Source organism: Siphateles boraxobius, unplaced genomic scaffold (assembly GCF_051911475.1).
Source record: "Siphateles boraxobius isolate OS27281-9 unplaced genomic scaffold, OSU_SipBor_1 12, whole genome shotgun sequence".
Classification (NCBI taxonomy): domain Eukaryota; kingdom Metazoa; phylum Chordata; class Actinopteri; order Cypriniformes; family Leuciscidae; genus Siphateles; species Siphateles boraxobius.
Window position 1 is genome coordinate 31,472,072 of NW_027508722.1, and position 24,895 is coordinate 31,496,966.

Here is a 24,895-nt window from a genome sequence, read left to right on the forward strand (position 1 = left end):
TCTTGCAGCAGTTGCCGCAGGGCAGCCAATGAGCACGCAAGATAGCCTGCGCTAGGTCTGCTGGCTGCTGCACTGCGTTGACAATAAATGGAAAATTAAGGATAGTTTTTTGGCTTCAATATCTCGAGAAAAGATGACTTTACCCGTAGCGTAAGCAGCTTACGCAATACTCGTTCCCTCTTCTAGAGAGAACCGAGGTAACGCATGTAATCAAGGAAGTTTTTATCTGTGCTAGTTCTGTCATGGTCAATGGACCCCCTGAACTTGGCCACATCCTTAATTTCTGGCTTCAAAAGTTTCTGACATTCATTTGTGAATGGCTGCATGCATTTGTGGATGGCTGTACATATTTGTGAATCGCTTCTTGTGATCCCCGCAAGCATTTGTGGATTTTAAAACATTTCTAGTGTCAAGACATGCAGAAAAATCCACAAATAAGTGGACTGCACCCACCTACTTAACCATCTACTTAAGCTGACCAATCGTAGCATGACGCGATGATTCACCAACAGTAAACGAATGCTCATTCTTCAAAAGTACTACATGCACTTGTGCTACTTTACATGAAGGACAAATTATTCTCCCGTTCGCTTTGACGCGTCCAGTGTAGATAGCCTCACATGGTATAGACACGATGTATGACATGCCACGACGGCTGATTTTGCCTTTTTTATATATAGCAAATCGTGATTGGTTGGAGCGAGAGCATGCTATAATTGGTCTATGATGCTATTATCTGATTGGCTTAAGTAGACTGTGTGTGGATTCCACTTATTTGTGGATTTGTCTGCACGTTTTGACACTAGAAATGTTTCAAAATCCACAAATGTGTGCAGGGATCTACTAATACACAGAAAACGATTCACAAATGAATGCCAGACAGTTGTGTTTTTGACATAACACATTTGTAAATATTTGCAAATCTCATTTTATTTATTTGTATTTATTTTAATTTATACATTTTGGTGAAAATAGTTTCATTTATTTGTGGATCTCACTCTATTTATTTGGAATAATGCAACAATTCTAACCTCATATTGAATTCTGTCTGAAATACGATTCTGGCTTCTGCATCAGAAGATGAATGTACTTTTTAATTGTTGTTGCATGCACTGACCAGAGAGATGTTTTTTTACCTCTGCGTCATTTGTGTTTTGTTTTTTTTCTTTCAATAAATCTTTTTCTCTATGTATGTCTGACAAACCATTTTTTGCAAAAAATTCACTTTGGATTGAGAAGATGATTCAAAATGATTAAACGAGTATTTTAATTTTTGCTATGGTACTTTTACTTTTTTAATCCCTAAGTACAATTTAAAGTTGTGCTTTTTTTTACTTTTACTCAAGTATACTATATCAAATATATTCAAGTACAACAAGTATTTTTACACCCCTGGTGTAACAGACTTCATAAATGGAATTGGGGCAAATGAGCACTCTAAATCCATTAGAATAAAACAATTATGATCCATACTGTAAAGCACTGTAGAAATGAAAGAGGTATTTAAAAGTAAATTGCTCTTACCTCCTGAGAGCATTTGTGAGCATTTGCAAATACATTTGTCGTTGTCTACATCTTTTGTGCTGAAATCACTTCCTGGCTGTCCCATGCTACTGGTTCTACCCGCTGTTCCACTGTAGCTGTTGAGGTGTATCCTATAGAATTGGAAAATCAGAAATATAAATAATATATTATACATGCAAGTTAGTCTGGTAATTAAATTCTGTTATCAATAAGAGATGGACAAAATACAACAACTGCTATGTGTTAAATGTTAAACTCTGTTCACAATTTTATTCCACCATTCTCAGTATTTGCGAGTACTCTCATTTTCCCTGCAGTTGGTGTACATAGAAACGTGTGATAAGTTTACGTACTTTGTCAAATAATTCCGTTCTTTTACGAGAGGTTCTCTCGTATTGCGCAAGTTGCTTACGCTACGGGTAAAGTTAATCTTTTTTCGAGATATTGAAGCCAAAAATTATCCTTAATTTTTGCCGAAAGACAAAAATTATCCTTACTTTTGTATTTATTGTCAACGCAGTGCAGCAACTAGCAGACCTAGAGCAGGCTATCTTGCGTGCTCATTGGCTGGTCTGCAGCAACTGCAGCAGCCTATCGTTGAGTCTGGCATGACGTAACGTCCAATGAGGGCATTTCGCGCCCTTACGCGTCTGAGCCCGCCAGAATGGGAGTGGCTTAGTGTATATAAGCCAGACAGATAGGCTTGCTACTCTGATTTTCATCTCTTCAGCGAAGCTCTTCGCATCGCTTGATCAGCCACTACTTCAGAGGAAGTAGCGCATCTACTCCGCGCAGAAATAGCCAAACTGTTGTGCAAAGAGGCCATAGAACGAGTACCTCCTTGTCTGAGCGAGTCAGGCTTTTACAGCCGATATTTTCTCGTACTAAAGAAGGACGGAGCTCTAAGACCTATCTTAGATCTGAGACATTTGAATAAAGCTCTCATGAGAAGACCGTTCAAAATGATTACGATCAGACAAATACTCGCGCAAATTCGCCCGAGGGATTGGTTTATCCCTCTCGATTTAAAGGATGCTTATTTCCATGGCCCAGGCTTCCACTCTATGCTTTCCCTCCGGTCTCTCTGCTACCATAGGTAATCAAGAGGATCAGGGAAGCGCGCCACTCGGTGCTCCTAGTAGCCCCAAGTTGGGAGAATCAAATCTGGTTCCTGGAGTTGATGCGGCTGTCACACACAGCCCCGTGGCCGATTCCGGTGAGGAGAGATCTCCTCTCTCAAGCCCGCGGCGTGATGAACACGATTACGCAATCGAGAGCTCCCTCTACGAGGCGGCTCTATGCGTCTAAATGGTCTGTGTTCTCCAAATGGTGTGCCAATAGAAATCTGGACCCACGGAAATGTGGGGTGTTGTGGTTGCTTAGTTTCCTTCAACAGCTGCTGGAAAGGGGCAGGTCCCCCTCCACTCTTAAAGTATATGTGGCGGCCGTTGCAGCATTCGCTGAATCAACGCACAGCCAGTCAGTGGGAAGGAACGAGCTGGTCATCCGCTTCCTTCGGGGAGCCAGAAGGATAAACCCCCCACGACCCCCGTCGGTTCCTATATGGAATCTTTCTTTGGTCCTAGAGGCCCTGAAAGCATACCCCTTCGAACCGCTAGATTCATTGGACCTAAAGTACCTTTCGTTTTTTAAAAACGTTTTTCTGACAGCTCTGTGATCATTAAAACGTGTGGGGGATTTACACGCGCTATCTGTTAGCGCTGCGTGTCTTTAGTTTGGACCAAATGACTCTAAAGTCATCCTCAAACCTAGACATGGCTATGTCCCAAAAGTGTTGGGCAACCCCTTCAGAGCGCAGGTCATTTCTCTATCGGCGCTGCCTGCATCCGATAGTGAGAGCGGTGTTAGTCTCCTCTGCCCTGTTATGGCGCTGAGGGCTTACATTTTGCACTCCGGCCCTTTCCGGCGCTCGGAGCAGCTTTTCGTTTCGTTCGGTGGGCGCACCAAGTGTCTCGCCGCCTCGAAACAGAGCCTATCCAGATGGATAGTGGACGTATAGCGAATGCTTATGTGTCCAAATGTCTGCAGTGTCCTTTGGGCATCAGGGCTCATTCCACCAGACGCGTTTCCTCATCGTGGGCTTGGTCCAGCAGGATTTCCATTCACGACATTTGTGAGGCAGCAGGCTGGGCCTCCCCGTCCACATTTGTTAGGTTTTATAACCTGGAACTCCATGCCTTGTAGGCCAGACTTCTGTCAGTAGAAGTGAGATGTATGTTCTGCCCAGATCTGATCATGCGCAGACTACTTTCACGTGACTTAGCTCTCCTGGTTGAGCTGCACTATATGGTTGATATGATAAGACCGGCTATGCCGCTCTATATTCCCTATGGGTGCTTATGAACTGTGTGTTGGCCCGCGTTGCCGGCCACCTTATTATCACTTATCTATGTTCCCCGGGACTCCCTAGGAATCATGAAGTGGATATTGGCACGCACGGCTTTGACAAGGGGTTCCCGTAGCGTAAGCAACTTACGCAATACGAGAGAACCTCTCGTAAGAGAACGTACTCGGTTATGTACGTAACCTCGGTTCTCTCTAGAAGAGGGAACGAGTATTGCGTAGCCGGCCGTGCTGGTGCCACGAGCGTTTTCGCTTCAGTCGATGAAAACCAGAGTAGCAAGCCTATCTGTCTGGCTTATATACGCTAAGCCATTCCCATTCTGACGGGCTCAGACACGTTACGTCACACCAGACTCAACGATAGGCTACTGCAGTTGCGGCAGATCAGCCAATGAGCACGCAAGGTAGCCTGCTCTAGGTCTGCTAGCTGCTGCACTGCGTTGACAATAAATACAAAATTAAGGATAATTTTTGGCTTCAATATCTCGAGAAAAGATGAACTTTACCCCTAGCGTAAGCAACTTATGCAATACTCGTTCCCTCTTGTAGAGAGAACCGAGGTTACGTACGTAACCGAGTATGTTCTGCTGTATCAGAATACAGATTTTCTCATTTAACCCCCTGGGGTCGACGGTATCGCGGGCGATACCAACTCACTTTTTTTCTTATCAGTGCAAAAGAGACTCAAAATACTCTGTTGATTTTGATCTTACATATTTTTGTTATACATCTTTCAAAACTGTTAAATGTCTTCTTTTATTTGTGTACAATCTTAATAAAAACAAAATGTTGTGTTTTTCGTAAAATAAAGAAAATAAACATGATGCGCGTTCTGTCGTTTCTCTCAATGTGAAGTTCATTCTGAAACGCGACAGAAAATGATCTGTAACTCAGCTTATGTTTGTCAGAAAGACTTGACATGTATGTCTTTACAAAGCTTGGAATCTCTATATTTAAATTATGTAAATTATATCAAAAACAAATATTTTCTGTTTAAGTAATCAGTATGAGAGCAACGACATGTATAGTTTCTCAAACGCGTCCTAATTAACTCTAATGTGACCACACCCACGAGTGCAAGAGCGATTGACATGCAAATGATCCACGTGAAGGATTAGACCTGAAAACGTTCTCGTCACCTCAAAACAAAGAATCAGCGACTTCAGTATCCTACTCCTCTGCTTTACATCCAGTTTGGAAGACTTTGTTTGTGCTGTGTTGTGCTGGGCAGCTTGGATTTACCTCAGAGGATCGCGATTTAAAGACAAGAAAGATTTTTAAGGTAAGACATCCACTCATAATGTTATTGTTATAAACTTTACATTGTGCAACTAGTCAAACTGATGCCAGACTAAATTAACTGAGATTGGAGTAAAAACATGAAGTCTACAGTAATTCTAAATTTATATACATGTACACGACAGGAGGATAATAAAACACAGCATGATATACAAGTTCATTTTATATATATATATATATATATATACATATATATATATAGCCTATATATAATGTATGTGTGTGTGTGTGTTTTGTACATTTTAAATCGCAATTTTAACCAGAAAAATCGTCTCAGCTGCACTATATGCATGTATGTAACCCTGGTTCCCTGAGAGGGAACGAGACGCTGTGTTGAGACGCGGTGGGAACGCTCTGCGTAATTTGCGTGAAGCAAGTGTACAATCAGTCCAATGGAAGAGCGAGATGTCATAGGCGGGTGACGTCATAGACCAGGAAGCTATAAAGCACACCTGAAAACAGACCGCGACAGCTTCTGATAAGCCTGAAGCAGGTCGATCAGGACATGCAGGAAGTATGGCAGGAGAACGCAGCATCTCGTTCCCTCTCAGGGAACCAGGGTTACATGCGTAACCTGAGACGTTCCCTTTCAAGGGAACTCGAGCTGCGTTGAGACGCGGTGGGAACCCCTTACCCACTACGCCATAAAGACAAATGCCCGTTCTGTGTGAAGTCTTTGCGCACATTAAGAAGCAAGCAACCTAGCCCCAGGAGTGGAGAGGTCTAAGTCATAAAATCGGACAAATATATGTGGTGAGGACCAGCCTGCCGCATTACAAATATCCTGAAGGGAAACACCCTAAGTTAAAGGCCTGGAGCACAAATGACCCGCACATTTAGTAGGGACCTAGAAATACAACCCGACCTGGGGTGAAGAAATACTGCCACCAAACCAGGTGCAAATCCAAGTACGTGCAGGCCTCAGCCTCATGTACCACGGAGAAGACGGAATTAAGGATCTCTCCTCATAGATAACCCAGCAAAGAAACATTCATTACAGAAATCAAGTACTGTACCAACAGGGCAAAAACAAGATTCAGAAGATTCATATTTAGTCTTCTCGTTTAGGGAGCTCTAGACTGGACTATGGTCTCCACAACCTCGGTCGAGAGACCTGAATCTATGAGCTGGGCCCCCTCAGAGGCTGAGCCCACAGTATCCATAACTCCAGAGCTCCCAGGAGCAAAGTTATCAGGAAAGCGTACAAGTGTAGCGGCAACCACACCTAATACATCACATCCAGTCCAAGCGGACCTGGATGCGTGAGGGAGAACCACAAAGGGCAATGCATTGTACAAACGATGCCAAAGGTCGACTTGAGTTTGACCGAAGTTCTCCCTAAGAAGCTCCACCACCTCGGGGTGAAGTCTCCATTCCCCGGGCCACAGCCCCTGCCTCAGCAGGATATCTGCTCTGATATACGATCATACCATACCGATCATACCATCAGTGTGTTGTCCGGACCCTTCGCCGAGCGACTACTTATGATTGCCCCCGACTTGTGAGGGAAGCATCCGTCGATAGCATTGTGCGTCGACAAGAAGCCCCCAGCACTGGGCCCTGGACGAGGAACCAAAGTTTCTTCCACATGACCAAGGCACGTAGGGATTGCCGCGTGACCTTGATCGTGCGAAACGGATTTCCCCTCGGAGAAAACCCCCTGGTCCTGAGCCACCACTGCAGGGGTCTCATGTACAGAAGGCCAAAAGTAACTACGTTGGACGCAACTACCATGAGCCCCAACAGTCTCAGAGACTGTTTGGCAGTGAGTGACTGATCTAGTTTTACATTCTTTACGGCTGTGAGAATTGCAGAAATAAGTGCAGGAGATAGACGTGCTTGCATTGTTGTCGAATCCCATATTACACCTAGAAAAGTGGACCTCTGAGCTGGGAGGAGTACACTCTTTTTGGTGTTGAGCCGCAACCCCAACCACCTTATGTGGGTCAGAACGATATCTCGATGTTGAACTGCCAAAGCTCGGACTGAGCTAAAATCAACCAATCGTCGATATAATTTAATACGCTAATGCCCTGGAGTCTCAGAGGAGCCAGAGCTGCATCCACGCATATTGTAAAGGTGCGGGGTGATAACCGAGGCCGAATGGAGGAACCCGATACTGGTATGCTTTGCCCCTGAAAGCAAACCTCAGGAACCTCCTGTGATGAGGATGGATAGATAAGTAAGCGTCCTTTAAGTCTATTGTGAAAAACCAGTCCTCGGACTGAGTCTGTGACACAATCATATTTAGCGTAAGCATACTTTGAACTTAAGATTCTGAAACCTGTTGTTTAATTGACGCAGATCTAGAGTAGGACGCAACCCCTCATCCTCTTTCGGAAACAATGAAGTAATCGCTGTAAAGCCCTGACTGTCTGCCGGGAGGAGGAACCCCTTCTACAGCTCCTTTTGCAGAAGTGTCAGTACTTCCTACTCCATAACCAAAGCCTGCTCGGGGTCCACCACAGTGGGGAGGACCCCTAGAAATCGGGGCGGACAACAACCGAATTCTGAACCCTTTCCTATAGTGTGCAGGACCCACTGAGAAATATGTGGCAGTAGTTTCCATGCTGCCAGAGATTCTACTAGGGGAACCAGTCTCTCTAGACTGGCCTCTGGATTTGGTTGAACAGTCACTATGGTGCCCTGCAGCGGCGAACCGGCAGGGAACAACCGAACTGACCGTTCTACGACCCTCCGCGGAGGATGGTATGGGGACGCTGACACCTCAGTGCCCTGAACTGCGAACCGGCAGGGAACAACCGAACTGGCAGCGCTGCGACCCTCCTCAGAGAGTCGCACCCCAGAGGGCGCAGAGGAGAAACGATTTCTCAAAACTGTCCCTGCCCCGGAGGAGCCCTCAGAAGCCTGATAGCCTCGTTTTTTGCGACAGGACTTCCTGTCTAAGCTTTATTAGAGATGACGACAGTCCTCAGATCTTGCCTACCTCTAAGTAGCTTAGTTCCTACGACCCTCCTCGGAGGATCGTTGGAAAATGCAGGCACCGCGGCACCCTAAAGCGGCAAACCGGCAGGGAAACCGAACTGACTGCTCTACGACCCCCCTCAGAGGATCGTTTGGGGACACTGACACCTCGGTGCCCTAAATGGCGAACCGGTAGGAAAACCGAACTGGCAGTGCTTGCGACCCTCCTCAGAGAGTCGCACCACAGAGGGTGCCGAGGAGAAACGATTTCTCAAAACCCTCCCTACCCCTGAAGGGACCACCCTTAGAAGCCTGATAACCTCAGCGTCAGGGCTTCCTCTTTGTCCAAGCTTCTTTAGAGATTAGATAAAACAGTCCTCAGATCTTGCATATCTCTAACTGGCTAGATTGCTACTGCCACCTAGGTCCTCCTCGATTGTGGAGGAGCCCAAATGGCGATGCTCGTTTTGCACTCTGTGCTGCGAGGAGCTTAGAAGACCGAGACTGCTCCCGCCCAGCAGTCTCAGGAACATTAGATTGGTGAGGAAGAAACCTCTGGAACGCCGCTGAATGGTTTATTTCTTAGTTTTTTGAAAGCGGAGCGTCCAGAAGAACAGACATAATTTTATCTTATTTTTAAAACAGAATAACTTATATAAAAATATATATATATCACTCCGTGGCCACCAGCAGGAAAACAACCGAACTGGCCGTGCTGCGACCCTCCTCAGAGAGTCGCCCCCCAGAGGACGCAGAGGAGAAACGATTTCTCGAAACCGTCCCTCCCCAGTATAGTTTATCTGTTTTTGCACGACGCAATTCTCGAATAGCGTCAGTCCTGACAACCTCACAATCATCCATGTCCTTATAATTTACCATAATTATAATTTATAATTTACCGCTGCCTAGTAAAAATTTATTTATTTAAGATTGCTGGTGGGTAACATCGGGGTTAAAAATGATGACGCCTACTCGAGAGCGAGAAAGCTTGCAAGCGTCTCTTTAACCCGAGGCACTGTCATACCATGATACTTAATACCCAAGCATTACTATAGTTAGACGTTTGGGCATTAAACACATAAAATAGAAACCGGCTTATTCCACGATCTCGACACCTCAGTGTGGAGATAGGGAAAAAACGGCAGTCCCCGACGAGGAGGCTGAGATACAGAGTTTTTCTGTTTTTAGATATATTTCATCTAATAAACTCTTTTGCTATTTTCACGCTCATAATGTTCAGCTGGCCAGTAAATATTTAACTAGCAACACCACTAGATAAACCTCATTTTAAAGCTCCTCTTTATTCAACAGAGTTATGAGCTGACTTATTTATACATTTATTGAAAACTCAAACATCTGCCTTTTTCTTAATATCTTTATTTGTTTTGTTCTCTTTTTTTAAACAAAACACTAACGATACCAATTCCTCGGAACTGGAAATCGCCAGCACTGGATCTGGCAGGTGAAAGCTGAGATAGGGCGGGGCCCTTCCAAACCACCGCTGTCAGATCCGTTTGCGAACCCCAAAATGCGAGTCGCCGCCGTGCCTCGGCAACAGCGGGAACCGCGTGGGGAGCGCGAACCGAACCGTCCTCCTCGAAGAACGCCCGGCGGGAGCGGAGCGTCCTCACGGACAGCTTCTCGCAATGCTCACAGTCAGCCCCCTCGAGAACTGACTGTGGCATGCTCCACTCCCAAATAGTAACAAAAACATGATGTGTGTGTCCCCACCCGTGATATAACGTGGGCAAGGAACAACACAAAGCTGCTTGCTCTCTTTCGCCATAATATATATATATATATTGCAACTTGACAGACAACAATAAATATGACAAGGACAGAATACACAGATCGCTTGCTGAAGGCACAGAAGCAGTCTGTTTTCAGGTGTGCTTTTTAGCTTCCTGGTCTATGACGTCACCCGCCTATGACGTCTCGCTCTTCCATTGGACTGATTATACACGTGCTTCACGACGCAATCACGCAGAGCGTACCCAGCGCGTCTCAACGCAGCTCGAGTTCCCTTGAAAGGGAACTAAAATGTGTTCTCAAAATCATGCAGCCTATAGTTTATCTTGATATCAGCATGTCCATAGTTGTTTCTTTTCTTTTTTTTTTTACAGGGATCAGATGCCACTGGATGAGCATGCTGACTTCAACATTCACATGAGTCTCTGTACATGAACAAGGTAAAGTGAAAAAATCAAACACCTTGGAGATGACAGGTATGTAGGTTACTATGTTTCAGGAATAGCACAAAAGTGTCTGACTGTCCAAGTATCTGTCTTTAGATCAGTGTGTTTACTAATGTGCTATTTTTTCATTTGTTGTGTATCTTTGGATTATGTTGTGTTGTAAATAAATCCAAACAATCAAAAATCCATTCTTTTTTAAATCTCCTCATTCTTTGTGCAAGGCTCCTCATAATGATAGGGCCTGATTGCACCTAATAGGGCCATTAGAGGAGGGTCTTTGTCTTTCTCAGGTGTGGAAAAACTATATATTAATGTGTGGTTTACGCCTCCTCACATAAAGCTTTCTTACACAAAACATGTCTTACAAATTTTAAATCAATATATTGTCTTATGTGAATGAGTAGTCAGGATGATTTTCACATAATTTTGAAGCAAATATTGTAGGCCATGTGATATAATTTTCAAAAGTCTTGTGAAGAAATAATCACTATGGGTTTTATGACCTTATTTCAGTGACATTTGTTTTTTGTTTTTTCTCAAACCACACATAAACGTCATTATCTCAAAACTAAAAACTTTTACATACATGCTGCTGACATATTATTGTAGCAGAGTTTGTGCTGAATTCAGTGTAATAAGACTTTAGCCATGAAAATGTCACAAATAACAGAAATAAGCACAAATGTCAGAGCATGTCAGAACACCTCCAGGACCCAGAAAACACCTCAGACCCCAGAGGGTTAAAGACATCCTAGACATGCCAGAGATGAAGAATGTTCCAAAGGTATAAAGACCAACTTAACCCTCTACATTACAAGTAAATCACTTGCAACTAAAATTTTGTGCTAGGCAACTAAATAATGTCTTCCATTAGCCACTGACTAATCATTTGTTAGATTTCTCTCTCTCTATATATATATTATTATCTGACTAACTCTCAACTAAGACTATTGTAGACTCGTGTAAGCACCCTTACTCACTGTCGTTCAGCAGAGAGCGCACTCTTTGCTTCTCTCACACGCTCACAACGTCATGGAAAGCAAGAGAGTCTTGTTTTTGTTTGATTTCGAATGTACCATGTGTGCGCTGTGCATACACAGAAACATTCAGCAGCACATAAACTTGTAAGTGTTGCCCCGCAACCTTTATTAATAAAATAACTTCTCTACTAAATCACTATTTTATATTTGTTTTTGAATTAAACTTCTCATTGCTGGTATGTAAATATGGTATAAGCAGGATAATTCATAGACCGTCGTGAGACAGGTTAGTTTTACCCTACTGATGTCCGTGTCGTTGCAATAGTAATCCTGCTCAGTACGAGAGGAACCGCAGGTTCAGACATTTGGTGCATGTGCTTGGCTGAGGAGCCACTGGTGCGAAGCTGACATCTGCGGGATTATGACTGAACGCCTCTAAGTCAGAATCCCGCCTAGAAGGAACGATACCGCAGCGCCGCGGGACTTTGATTGGCCCCGGATGGCCGGCCCCCGGGCCGGCGAGGAAGGCCGTCCGTGACCGGAACCGGGGGGCGGGGAAAGAGCGTCGCCCCTCTCCCCCTTATCGCACCTCAAGTTTGTGGAGAACCCGGTGCTAAATGACTCGTAGACGACCTGATGTCGTCTGATCATGGATAGCTGTGCATTACACATTGCTTCCACATTGTGCATTACAATTGTGTAATGCACACCTAGCCTGTGGATTATCGCTTGCATACAGTATCTGTCAAAATTTTGGAAACATTAAAACAATTATGCTGCAATTAAACTTATGCTGACTTAAGGCTCCATTTTATTTAATCAAACATACAGTAAAAACATTAATATTGCGAAAATGTTATTACAAATTAAAATAACTATTTTCTATTTGAATATATTTCAAAATGTAATTTTTTCCTGTGATGGCAAAGCTGTATTTTCAGCATCATTACTCCAGTTTTCAGAATCACATGATCCTTCAGAAATCATTCTAATATGAAGATTTGATGCTTGGGTAACATTTATTATATCAATTTTAAAAAACAGTGGTGCTGCTTAACATTTTTGTGGAAATGCTGATACTTTTTTCTGGATTCTTTGATTAATAGGATCAGTGAACATCATTTATTTGCATTTATTAAATGTATGTATTAAATTTATCAAAGCATTTATTAAATATAAATATTTTGGTAATGTATGTCTTCACAATCACTTTTGATCTATTAAATGCATCCTAAGGCGAAAAATCAGTATGGCTTATGAAGCGAGAGAAATGGTTCTTATACAGTCATTACCAAAATGTATTGATAAAACTAGTTAAATCTACTTAAAATACACATTTTTATGTGGTTATGGCAAGCTTAGCTTCACACCAGGAGCACTAATTGGTCATCAGTTTTCTTGACAGTTTCTCCACCCACATTGCTGAGAGTGAGAGTGAGTTAGATGAATATGTGCTGGGCTCTTTTCTCTCAATAACAAAATAAACACACAACAAAAATGAGAAAATGACAATATATGCACTTTGTACAATAGATTGCTTAAAATCAAGCAGGTATGCCGTATTAAACATGAAAAACAGTGTTTTGTTTCTTTAGAAGTACAACTTAATTTTCTATTATGAAGCATCTCTCCAGCGTGTTCATGTTTTCACTCGCGGACGGCTGACATCTATGGACTATGTAATAAATTAACCAAAGGGGGCGGAGCCTCCACAGACCCCTACCTATTACCTAATAGCCACGGACCAATAGTAGGTGTTTACCAGCCGGAGCAAACTTTTCTGGAAAGTTTGCTTTGCCAAGCCGTTTCTTACTCCAAACAAAGTTAGTTTTGACCTGATATTGTTTGAAATGCGTCACATCAGTTCGTTCTTCGATTTCACTTGAAGTATCTTGAGGCCTTCAAGGAAGCTACTGTACGTATGGAGGCAGTAGACAGCTCACTAGGTTTCAGTCCAGAGCCTTTCTGTATCCTGTTAATCTTTTCGATATCATTACAAAAATGGTAATTACCTACTAGCTTGTTGGGGGGTCAGATGGCAAAAGTTGTTAAGGGAACTGTGTTGACATGTTTTCACATTACATAGTAGACCATAAATATTTCCAGTTTTCAAAATATTTTCTTTGGAGTTGTGAAAATATTGTGCCAGCCCTCCAGAGTTTTTATAGCAGAATTAACAGCAGTGTTAACATGGGTGTGTACCAAATCAACACCTAACTCGTAGCTTCCTGGTGTTTTACTTCAAACATGAGAGTATACTGATGTCAGACTTTTTGGTCACAAACCAAAAAGATTAATTAAATATATTCTAAAATAGCTGATATACACACACATGTGACAGCACATAAATTCTGTGATTATGAATAACAGTTGTGATGTTGCTTGATGTTGGTAAAGAACTAAACTCTGCTTCACAATGTGCTCAACTACAACTCTTAGTACCAAGTTCTTCCTCCATGATTCTTTGTTCCTCTTACCTAGCATAAAGCAGTCCTGTGTACTGATGCAGATTTTCACTGTATAAACAATATACAGGGTTGTGATTTTTCTCATATTAAACGGCTTTCTGTATTTTCCGACCTGAATAGTATGACCGACGTGAATTGCATAAATCCGAGAAAAAAATTGTTTTTACTGGTTACTGTATGATGATATGAAATCGAGGAATTGCTGAATATTTCAAATATGAAATAAACTGCAAAATGTAATATTTTCTAATACATTTATTTAATGCATGGATTGCTCCTGACAGCACTGCACAAGCTCGCGGTGCCATCTGCGGGCCAGAGTTGAAATAACCAATTGCGAGAAAATCTACATTGAAACTGTTATCCGCCTGGTAACTTTTTATGAATTTTGACAATGCGTGATTGTGAGAATGTGATTTGGCTTAGTATGTTACAATGTTCCCTTACATTTTTTTCTTGCTGAGCAAAACTTTTCTCCAATGGGTGGACATTTTTAGCCACCTGAGCAAAAACATTCTGACCTGTACAGCATACGTACAAACACAATGGTTCAACATGCAGTTGTAACTCTTAACTTGAATGTGCCATTTCTATTTTACTTGAACCTTGATATAACTTATTGGTATTAAATAATATTTTTGAAAACAGGCAGTTAATTAAGAAGTCTCTAAATTAAGCACATTTTAGGGTACCTGAGAATTTTTTGTTTTACAGTGCTGTTTACTGTACCAGACTTTACCAAGAAATTCTATAAAAAATAATTTACAAAATCTTCTGCAGGACAGTTCAAATTTTAAAAAAATAATATAATACAGTAAGAAAAAAAATTAAGCTGTTACACAGATGTTTTGGTAACCATAAATTGTTTTTGTACAGTCAATTATTGGCTACAGGCAGCATTAAATGGTTGTTCAATGCTTATGAATTTCCAGTATTTTCTTTAGCAGGGGGTTTCAAACTTTTTAATGGCAAGGAGCTCTAAACAATACTCTTGTGAGAAATTCTGTGACCCAACCACACACACACACACTCACACAAAATCTATTTAAACTAATGTATGCAATTGATGTATTTTGAGTTTGCACGCTCTGCAAACTTTGGGTCTGTAGTTACCGTTCTGTGCCCATCATCCGTCATTTCATTTAATCAAACCACTATTCTTTAAAACATTATGACGTTTAATTTCACATGTCTTTGCATTTCTCGTTGCCTCTCGTATTGAGTTATTTTGTCCACAAACATGACAGTATTCTTATTTGGCATTGGATATTGGCATTGGATGTTGTGTTGCTTCTGGTTTCTTCCCATCATAGTGTTTAGGCCCTGCCAGGCCATCCGTGCATTACCTCTTTTAAATATTTCCTCAACCTTACGTTTATATCGCTGTTTTGCTGTCTTAATTTTTAGCTTTAATTCTTTCTGTAAAAGGTTAAAACCGTATCTATCTCCATTTAAAAAAGCTATTTGTTTAAGATTTAAACAATGTTTAAGATCTTTTGTAACCCAAGGCTTGTTGTAAGGGTAACACCTCACATGTTTTACAGGAACAGCACTATCTACACAAAAATCTACATATATATCCAGATATGGAAGCATTGAGCATATCTACATCATTTCCACAGTCCTTAAAAAGTACATTCCAATATGTAACTTCGAAGCATCCTTTTAGTTTATTCAGTGGAATCAAAGTCCCATACCTGGATAGTCCTAGTTTGCACTTTCTCAATTTTTAATTTTTGCCTATATCTAGGTAGAAGCAGAACAGCATTATGATCGGAACGACCAAGAGGCGGGCGTGCCTTGGAGATGTAAGCACATGGTATATTTCCATAGCACAAGTCCAGTGTTTCGTCCAGCCTAGTGACAGACGATAGGCTATAATGGCAGAGGAGATAATGCGGTCGAAAGGAAATCACCATGATTTCATAATGTTTTGAGCAAACGGTTCCCCTCAGCGTAAAGTTCATTGCCCATATGTTATTCACAGCCATACACACCCCCCCCACCAACAGTTTTCTGAGTATTTTCTTGAAAGTATCTCGATCAAACCGAATCAAAGTAAATCCATCAAGGTGAAAATCTGCTGTTTCCTAAGAGAGCCACATCTCAGTAAAACAGAAAAGGCTTGTGCGACGATAATCTTCATCATATTTGATCAACGCAGACAGCTCGTCAATTTATTTCTCAGTGATCTAACATTTAATAAGGTGATAGCAGGTAAGGGCAGTCTACTATTACCTCTTCTCCGTAGCCTTTGGAGTATTCCTCCTCTCGAACCCCTTTTCCTCCGTTTCGCTTCAAACTTTTTCCAACTGATGCCAACCAAGAGACATTTTGGGAAATTTTTAAACGTGTTGAATCCGTTGTCGGCAGAACAGCAAGCGGGCGCAAATCCAGCAATAGTCCACGTGAATAAACCAGATTTTTCATGGTGTATGTACATGCTCCAGTCTGCGTCGTCGCCATTGTCCACAAAGCCAAAATTGGTTGAGGAATGAACACCAGAAGTCCCAGAATTGTCCAGAAGTTAGCCATCTCGAATATAAATAATAAATAAGCAAAAACTATAAAACACTTGATATAAAACAAACATTAAACACGGAGCCTGTGTCATGTGTCGCACAAGCAGCGTTGCGCCCCAGAAGTCCCCGGAATCTAGTTATAGATAGTTATTTTAGTCGATAAAGTTTTAAATATGGATAAATATTTTTCTTACACGAACGCATCTCTTCACTTTAGAAGACCTTTATTAACCCCTGGAGTGTGTGTAGAGCACTTTAATCATGAATAGATGCACTTTGATGGACTTCCTAAGACATAAACCCATTCACTGCCATTGTGAAGCTTGGAAGAGCCGGGACATTTTTTACAATAAGTCTGATTGTATTCGTCTGAAAGAAGAATGTCATATACACCTAGGATAGCTTCAGGGTGAGTAAATCATGGACTAATTTCAATTTTTGGGTGAACTATCCCTTTAATCTACAATCAAATGGATTTCCCCACTCATTTCACGTCTGTCCTCTGCGCGGCATTTTATTCTTTCTGCGCGGCTGCAGCATCAGAAGTGTGCGGCTGCATACGCACGCAGCTTAGAGGGAACATTAGTGCAATCATCAAATTGCTGTTGTAATTATATAAATAAAGTTGCACTTAGGGATGCTCCGATCGATCGGCCGGAGATCGGTATAGGCCGATAATCACATTTTATAACTCGATCGTTACTCACTAAACTTGGCCGATCTCACAAACCGATCACAATTTGATGACGTGAAAACGTGAGAAGGCACATGCGTGGGGACTTAAATGATTCTGGAGTCATGTCACCGCCGCTGTGGAATTACTATGATGTTTCGAGAAACAATGAAAAAAATGAGCTATTTCCCGTGTATGTTTCAAAGGAATCTCACGTGGAGGAGCATTGTCCTCCAGAGAGATCGCCTTTCTGAAGAGTATGCTTCGCTCGCTCAGTCCACACAACGCCGCTCGCTCAGAACACCCGCAGTGACGCGCTGGTTAGGAAATATGTGAAATAAGTAGGGCTGCCCGTGCACGACTAAAGTTTTTTTCTAGTCGACATAGTAATCTATATTTAATCAATTAGATAAATTTTATAAATATTTAAAAATATTTAAAATAAATATGCTTAGGCCCTATACTTTAGATGGCAACTTCTGGAATCTGCAATCCTATTACAGTATTTTTCACAAATAAAGTAATTGTTTAAACATACGTATATGAATATGTGAATAAAAAGGAAGTAAACACTGTAACAGGGCACTCAGTAATCTGGTAATTTCATGCGCACTGATAATCATATTTTTTTTACTTTGACTTTTGACAAGGTAACGCTAATTTTACATACAGCACACAGTGAAAACAGCATGAATATGTCACAGTGGGCAACTGGATATAGCACAGCATATTTTAAAATGAAGGATTTAAAGTTTTTCGATCGCGTCTCCTGTGAGGTTATCTTCTGTTCGCATTTACTCACTTCGCACGGACCGACACTCGCAGGAACACGTTTATGCAGGCTACAAATGCACACTTCACAAGATATCACAGCTGGATTCCATTAAATCTGCAAGGTTTGTGAAATTAAATGTTTATTAGATATTCAGAGATTTGTTTAAATTATGTAGATGCGCATTTGCTGAATGTTGACAGTAAATGAGAAAGTATTTTAGCCTGATTGTTTGCCTTTTCGGTTACAAATAATATAAAAGCAAACGCATTACTTTTTCGCATACCATTTACTTTCTTTGATTACCATTTCTGTAGCCACCGGTTCTGTCTAACAAAGTATTAGATATGACTGACAGATCGACGGAGAATGTGAGTGAGTGCTGTGATCAGATTCAGGCGCCGCCGTTCTCTTCTCAGGTGCTGGTGTTCTCAGCGCCGCCCGTCAAAATAAAAGTCTGCAGCGCCGTCAAAATAAAAGTCCTGTTTCTAACACATCGGCCAATCAGAAAAACTCTTCGGTTGATGCCGACATTTTAAAAAAGCCAAATATCGGGCGTGGCGATATATCGGTCAACCACTAATAATGAGCGTTATCGTAATATTGCCTATATTCCGCATATCAAGCGAATGCATAAAGCTTGCCACAAAGAACCGGCAAAAGTAATGTTTATGCAGCATGATACATTTTAATTGTTTATTAATAAACTAGTGTTTTCTGGCTGCAAAGATACAGTTGGCTATGTTGACGCCATCTTCGCATCTAGTGAACATCTAGCGTCTATAGAGAGAAATGCACCCTTCATACGGATTAGCCTACATAAGCAGAGAGTACCCCATTTCTTATCAATTTGAATTGTTGATGTTTTTAAAGTAGACATTTCAAGCTTTCTATACGTTCTCAGGTCTGTGAGGCAAAGTAGCTTATACGCTGGGTTTCGGTTCATTTATGAGACGCGCTCCAGTTCACGCCCGCGCTTGAAATGTCTACTTTAAAAACGCCCCTCCGTGTCCTATTATATTGTCTGCTATATTTCGCTTCTTCCAGCCAATTTGTTGATGAAACATTGATTGAAATTAAGATAAACATTTTTACAAAACGAAATTCACTTGAAATTCACTCGAAAATGGCTTTCTACCAAACAAAACTTAATTAAGTGGTCAAAATCATGTCTGACCTACTCCAAATTGTCTCCTGATATATTGGGCATGTTATGATCCTATCTTACCCATCTCATGCGGTTCCTTTTTCATTTAATCAACATTAGATGAAATAAAAAAAAAGAATATTAAATTAGTATATAAAACAAATATAAAATGTAGGCCTATATTTACGTTTTTAAGTCATATTTAAACGTCACTCCGCTTTTCTCGTGTGTGGCCTATACATGTACATCCATGTGTGCGTGCATATGGGGGAGGGGTGCGATTTTCGAATAATAATCAAATAATACCCAGCGATCTTCGAATATTATTTTTGCTTGAAATGCCCATCCCTTCTAATGAGTAGCATCAAACTACTCCAATTTGTTCTTTTAGGTGTTTAAATGATTTATTTATTTAATTTTTGTCCTGCTCAGACTTGTATTGGACAAGGTTTAAGTTACATCAGACTTCTCTATTTTAGGTGATTAAATGTTTATGTTGTCCTCCAAAGTTTACTATTGGACAATGTTTAATTTAACCTTGTGGGCTGCATCAGACTGCTCCATTTTGTTTGTATTTATCTTTGTCTTATATTAAGTATATTAAGCATCGGGATCGATATCGGCCGACCACCATGACAAGAAATCGGCTATCGGTATCGGCTGCAAAATTGAAACCGATCGGAGCGTCCCTAGTTGCACTGCTTGTTTCAGGAGCATTCATTCAGTGCATAATTTGTTAATTTTCAGGTTCGATTCACTTTAAACGCTACTCTGTAAGTGCTGTGTGTTCGAGTCACTTATAATTTTTTATTTGGGAATGCAACAGGCACCAACCATCTTTCAAAAATCATAGATTTTCCATATTTTTTGTCTTAACCCTTCGGAGTCTTGGGCTATTTTGGCCGTTTTTGAGTGCTTTTATTTTTTTTTAATTTTGCCACATAAACAAATGTTTACCATACCAATGTTTGGTATTATTTTTTTCAGCACAACATCACCTATATGACCAGACAATTAGTTTTTCACTTTGATGTACTGTATCAACATACTGGACCCAAAATCACACAAAAAACACAAAATCCGAATAGAAAAATGATAGCTTTTCTACTACAAAAAACACAAGCATGCTCAATGAAGCATTTTAAAAGGTTTAAAATGTAAACACAAGTTGTAAATGTTAACATATACAGGCACAATTCAGATATAATCAAGCTATATATAAAAAAAAAATATGATTTACAAAAAAAGCGTGGTGTAGCCATAGGCTTTTTTTCTTTCTTTTTAGCTCAGCCACTTTTTTAAAAATGTTGTGCACACAATTATTCAGAGAGCTATATTTAAGGCCTTGCATTCCCAGAGTATGAGGGTTACCAAATAGAGCAAATACAAAATAAAAAAATGTAAAAATTGAGATAAAATGAAACTATATATCACAAAAAGGAGGTGTGGCAATAGGCGTTTTTTCTTTACTTTTTTGCTTAGAAACTCTTCAAAACACTTCATGTACAATTACACAGATAGCTACATTACAGGGCTTTCATTCCTTGAGTAAGAGGGGTTCCTCAATAGTGCAAATATACCATACAAAAGGTAAAATTAACACAAAATCAAACTATACATACAATTATTTACAACAAATATCAGGTATTTTTTATTTAATTTAATTTTTTTTCTGTGCCACTCCTCAAAACAGTTTATCTAAATCTACTCCTAAACTACCTAAACTACTCCTAAACTACTTAAACTATCTACACTACTCCTAAACTACTCTCAAAATCTACTCAAACTCTTCCAAAAACTAGCAATAATATCTCTCTATACATGATATATATAACCGTAAATGTGTCTCTCTTTATCAACTCTGCAAATCCTCTGCCTTTCAATTTCGCTTCTTTGCTCAGTTGGCTCCTCCTCCATTCCCTAAAACGTGCAGCCTGAAGAGCAGAGTCAGCAGATTCACACATTTTTCTCCGTTTTGTTTTATGACAAAAACCGACGATGTTATTAGAATAAATGCAACGCCTGTCGCATCACATCTGGCGTTCTTTTACGAACGCGTCAATATTTGTTTATATAAAGTTTAAATGATCATATCTCCGTTTTTACTTGGTCTATCAACACAAAACAAAAAGTAACAGAATTTCAAGCCAGCACTTTCGACAGAAGTGGACGGCAGCGCTCAACATTACTTTGTTTTTATGCTTCAACGTCTTAAACTGGTCATGTAACTTGATCACGCCGGCGTGATCGGCGACCCCAAAGACTTAAGCTAATCACATGCTTGGATATAGCAAAATTCTACATCACACAGCATATACTATAAAAAACACCCAAGGTGTTCACCTGTATTTCTGCTTCTCTCCATCAAGTGAGAACTGTTCATATTTTGAAAAAGCTGTGTTCCCCTCCCAGTCTGTCAGATCTATCCTGAGGACATGTTGTTTTTCTTGTGTCAACTTGGAGATGATTTCATTCCCCAACCAGTGTTCCCCTGAGATGTCTCCAAACCCCTGGATTGGACATACAGAAAATCATTGTTTCATATGTGTAAAATTGGCAGAAGTGTACAAAGAAAGATGTAAACGCAATTAAATCCTTACCATTGTGTAATTGTTCCATGTTTGATGAAAATCAACAAGGCCATTGAAGCGCTTCTGTATTACTGTCCATCCACCTCCATCTATTTCCATGTTGCAGTAGGCCTGGAAACAAAACAAAAAATCGTAAATTACTGGCTAGATTTCATCATTCATGTCCGTTCTGTATAAACTTGAATCTCATGTCATGCCTTTCTTCCAGGATATAACAAACAAATAATCTTTTTTGGCAACTTTCTCAATGCTGAAAAAGTCTAAAAATAATATTAAATTGGCAGTCTTTCATTACTTCTAAAGTAAGGTTTCTTAGAAAATGGCTCTCAGATGGGAAGTGTGTTTAGAACTTAAGCAAAAGGGTTGCTCTTAAAAGAATAATTAAAACTAATTTAGTCACCCTTGGGTCTTTCAAACCACATATTTGAATTCTATTCTTAAAACACAAAGGTTATTAGGCAAAATGTCCATACTTTTCTATTTCATACAAGATTTTTTTTTTTTTTTTTTTTTACTTTCAAGCTCAAAAACTGCACCATTGAAGTATTTGAGTGTATATAGGTCTCCTTACTTTAGATCATAGCTAATGGCGCTTTTCCACTGCATGGTACAGCTTGGTACGGCTCAGTACGGTTCGGCTCGGCGTGGCACGGTTCGGCTCGCTTCGCTTTTCCACTGCGTGGTACGACTCGGCTCGGCGCAGCACGGCTCGGTTCGCTTTAGCTTGGTTGCTTTTCCACTGCAGTTAGTACCGTTTCAAAGTGGGTGGGATTATGACTGATCGTTATAGTTTATCCGCTCCTCGGAAACCAACAAGAGGAACGTCTGCGCTTCTCGTCCACTGACCAAGATTCAGCCATTTCTATTTTGAAAGTTTTTTTTCTTCAAGCAAGTCAAGCAAGTAGTTTTAAAACAGGTGCTACAGCGGTGGCTGTTACTGGCTATTTAAATCTAGCGGGTTTGATGTCTCGCAAATACAATGACGCTGGTAGTGACGATTCTGTCTGTCTGACCAATCAGTGATCTACAGTGCTTCCACGTCACATTTTAGTATCGGTACGGTACGCTTGGAACCTCAACAGAGGTGGTACCATTTAAAGCGAGCCGTACCGTACCATGCAGTGGAAAAGCGCCACAAGTGAGCCGTACCGAGCCGAGCCGTACCGTACCATGCAGTGGAAAAGCGCCAAAGCGTGCCGTACCGAACGAACCGTACGGTACCATGCAGTAGAAAAGCGCCACAAGTGTTAAAGTCAAGTCACCTTTATTTAAATAGTGCTTTATACAATACAGATTGTTTCAAAGCAGCTTAACGGTGATAACAGAAACATTATGCATTTTGCTGTTGTTCAGCTGAAGTCAGTTCAGTGTTGGAAAAAAAGATGATGGATATTCACTTTTGTATTTGTGTTTTCAAAACTTTGTTGCGATCATACATATGACTGAGAAACCATGGCTTTTGGCATCGGTAATGTCTAAAGGCCTCATTTTTTAATTAAACACAATTGATAATTTGCTTTAATATTATTGTTGGCTTTTTTGTCTTTTAAAAGTACAGTGTATGCAGAAAAATAAGGGTTAGAGTGAGGAAATAAGATCAGGACATGACTTCAAGTGTTCGTGAGCTTGTGCAATCAAATTACTATCCACTTTTGGTCTATGGAAAATAGTGATTTTGACATTCAACCTTTAGTGTTTCGTGGATAAAAAAGAATGTAGTACATGGTCAGAACAACACACGAGGGAGTAAATGAGAAAATTTTAATTTTCTAATGTTTGCTAGTATTACTTTGAATGTCAATGCAATGTTATATTTTTAAGTATTTTTCTGGTATTTTACTACTTTGACTTGAATTAAGTTGATAGACGTTACCTTGAACTGCTGTTTTGTATCAGGTATGCTCAATGAGTAGACCCCGCTTTCCTTGTTCCCTGACTTGAAGACTGCAGCACAGTCATTGTACTGATCTGGATCGTCCTGCATCATTGCCGGATTGCTTCCTGATAAAATAAATGTTTTGTTAAACCAAAGTGGACAGTATGCGCTGTATAGGGACCTCAGTGACGTGGGAATAGTTTGGAACCTCTCAATTCTATTTAAATTGATTGAGGTCACGATTCAATTAAAAATCTGATTTTAGTTTGCTGTTACTTTTTGATTGTTTGATTGTAGTTTTGTTACTTTTCCTATTTAACTGCTTTTAATTTTTTTTCCCCAGGTTTGTCAACTCAATATTCTAAAACAAATGCCATTTGAGCTGAATGCAATCATTAAAGACTTGACTGGCAGTATTTTGTAATTAAGCAAGGTAGCCCTGAGACAAATAGAAAAACAACTTACTAGAAATATAAATTTCCTTAATACAAAAATAATAAATCTGATAAATATAATGAAATTAATCAATAAAGTGGTAAATGCTTTTTGCATATCTTTTCAGCATATTCAAATGCATTAAAAAATAAAATCAAACAAGAACTGCTAGATTTACTGTAGATACAAAATGCTTTACTTTGCTGTCCACCACTGACTGGAATGTCTAGGGTCTTTTCTAGAAACAGAAGCTGGGTTATAACTATATCAGTTATAACTTAGCCTAGTTTATGACATAAATGGGCACTAAGTTACAACGTATGCCCTACTAAATATTTTTGCATTGGACCATTAAACTTAGTTAATGCATAACTATGTATAAAATACATTTTATGGAACCCTCAGATCAGGAGTGATGTCATTTTGCCATTTGTCATTCTTTTTTTTTTTTGCATCCATATTTATTTATTGATCCTCAAATTTTTTTTAAATGGTTAACCACATAAAGTATAGTTACAAACTAGCTAGTAGTTACTAAGCCTCTAGTGTGGACTTTAAATTCCAATTTAAGTAAGAAATTACGAATGGCTGGTCAAGTCCCCTTCATTTATAAAGTGCTTTTAACAATATGGATTGTTTCAAAGCAGCTTTACAGTGAAAATAGAAATTACCGTAACAGATTGTTTAGGCTTTACCACTGCTCTAGGATAAAGTTATTGTCCAGCTAAAGTTAGTTTTGATTGATTCACTTTCGTTGCGATGATCATTAGTTATTAACTTGCTAACACAACATCATTCTAACTGAAAAACCCTTAACGTGCTCCGGCTCATCTGCATAAAACAGTGCCTGGTGTCGCACTCCCTGAAATAGGTTCGAAGGTGCAAACGATTATCCGTTATCTCTGTGCAAACCTCAAAAACGCAAACCCGCGAAAACACAGACGCGCGCACATGTGCATCACGTGTTCAGTCGTTAGGTATGCGCATTTAAATATATATGTGCGCAGGTGTGTAGTCCTTCACAAATCAACCCTCAACAAACGACTTGTCTGGCTTAAGAATGTATAATACCGAATTTTTTTGTCGCGTCTGTGTAGCCACGCGAACCGGAACTATCCCGACAA

At 40.3% G+C, this 24,895-nt stretch overlaps 2 protein-coding genes across 5 annotated transcripts in view; one reads left to right on the top strand and one right to left on the bottom strand.

The window, feature by feature from the left end:
• The window catches only part of mcph1 (microcephalin 1), a 160,195-nt gene that overhangs the window by 58,907 nt on the left and 76,393 nt on the right, over positions 1–24,895 (top strand). The window lies entirely within an intron of this gene.
• Positions 1–24,895, bottom strand: part of angpt2a (angiopoietin 2a) — a 100,613-nt gene that overhangs the window by 9,133 nt on the left and 66,585 nt on the right. For both annotated transcript variants that reach the window (XM_077218091.1, XM_077218085.1), the window contains exons 5-8: positions 23,334–23,461; positions 21,470–21,571; positions 21,213–21,379; positions 1,525–1,655 (exon numbers count right to left, since the gene is read on the bottom strand). In XM_077218091.1, coding sequence (XP_077074206.1) covers positions 1,525–1,655; positions 21,213–21,379; positions 21,470–21,571; positions 23,334–23,461 — 528 coding nt within the window. The remainder of the gene's footprint in view (positions 1–1,524; positions 1,656–21,212; positions 21,380–21,469; positions 21,572–23,333; positions 23,462–24,895) is intronic.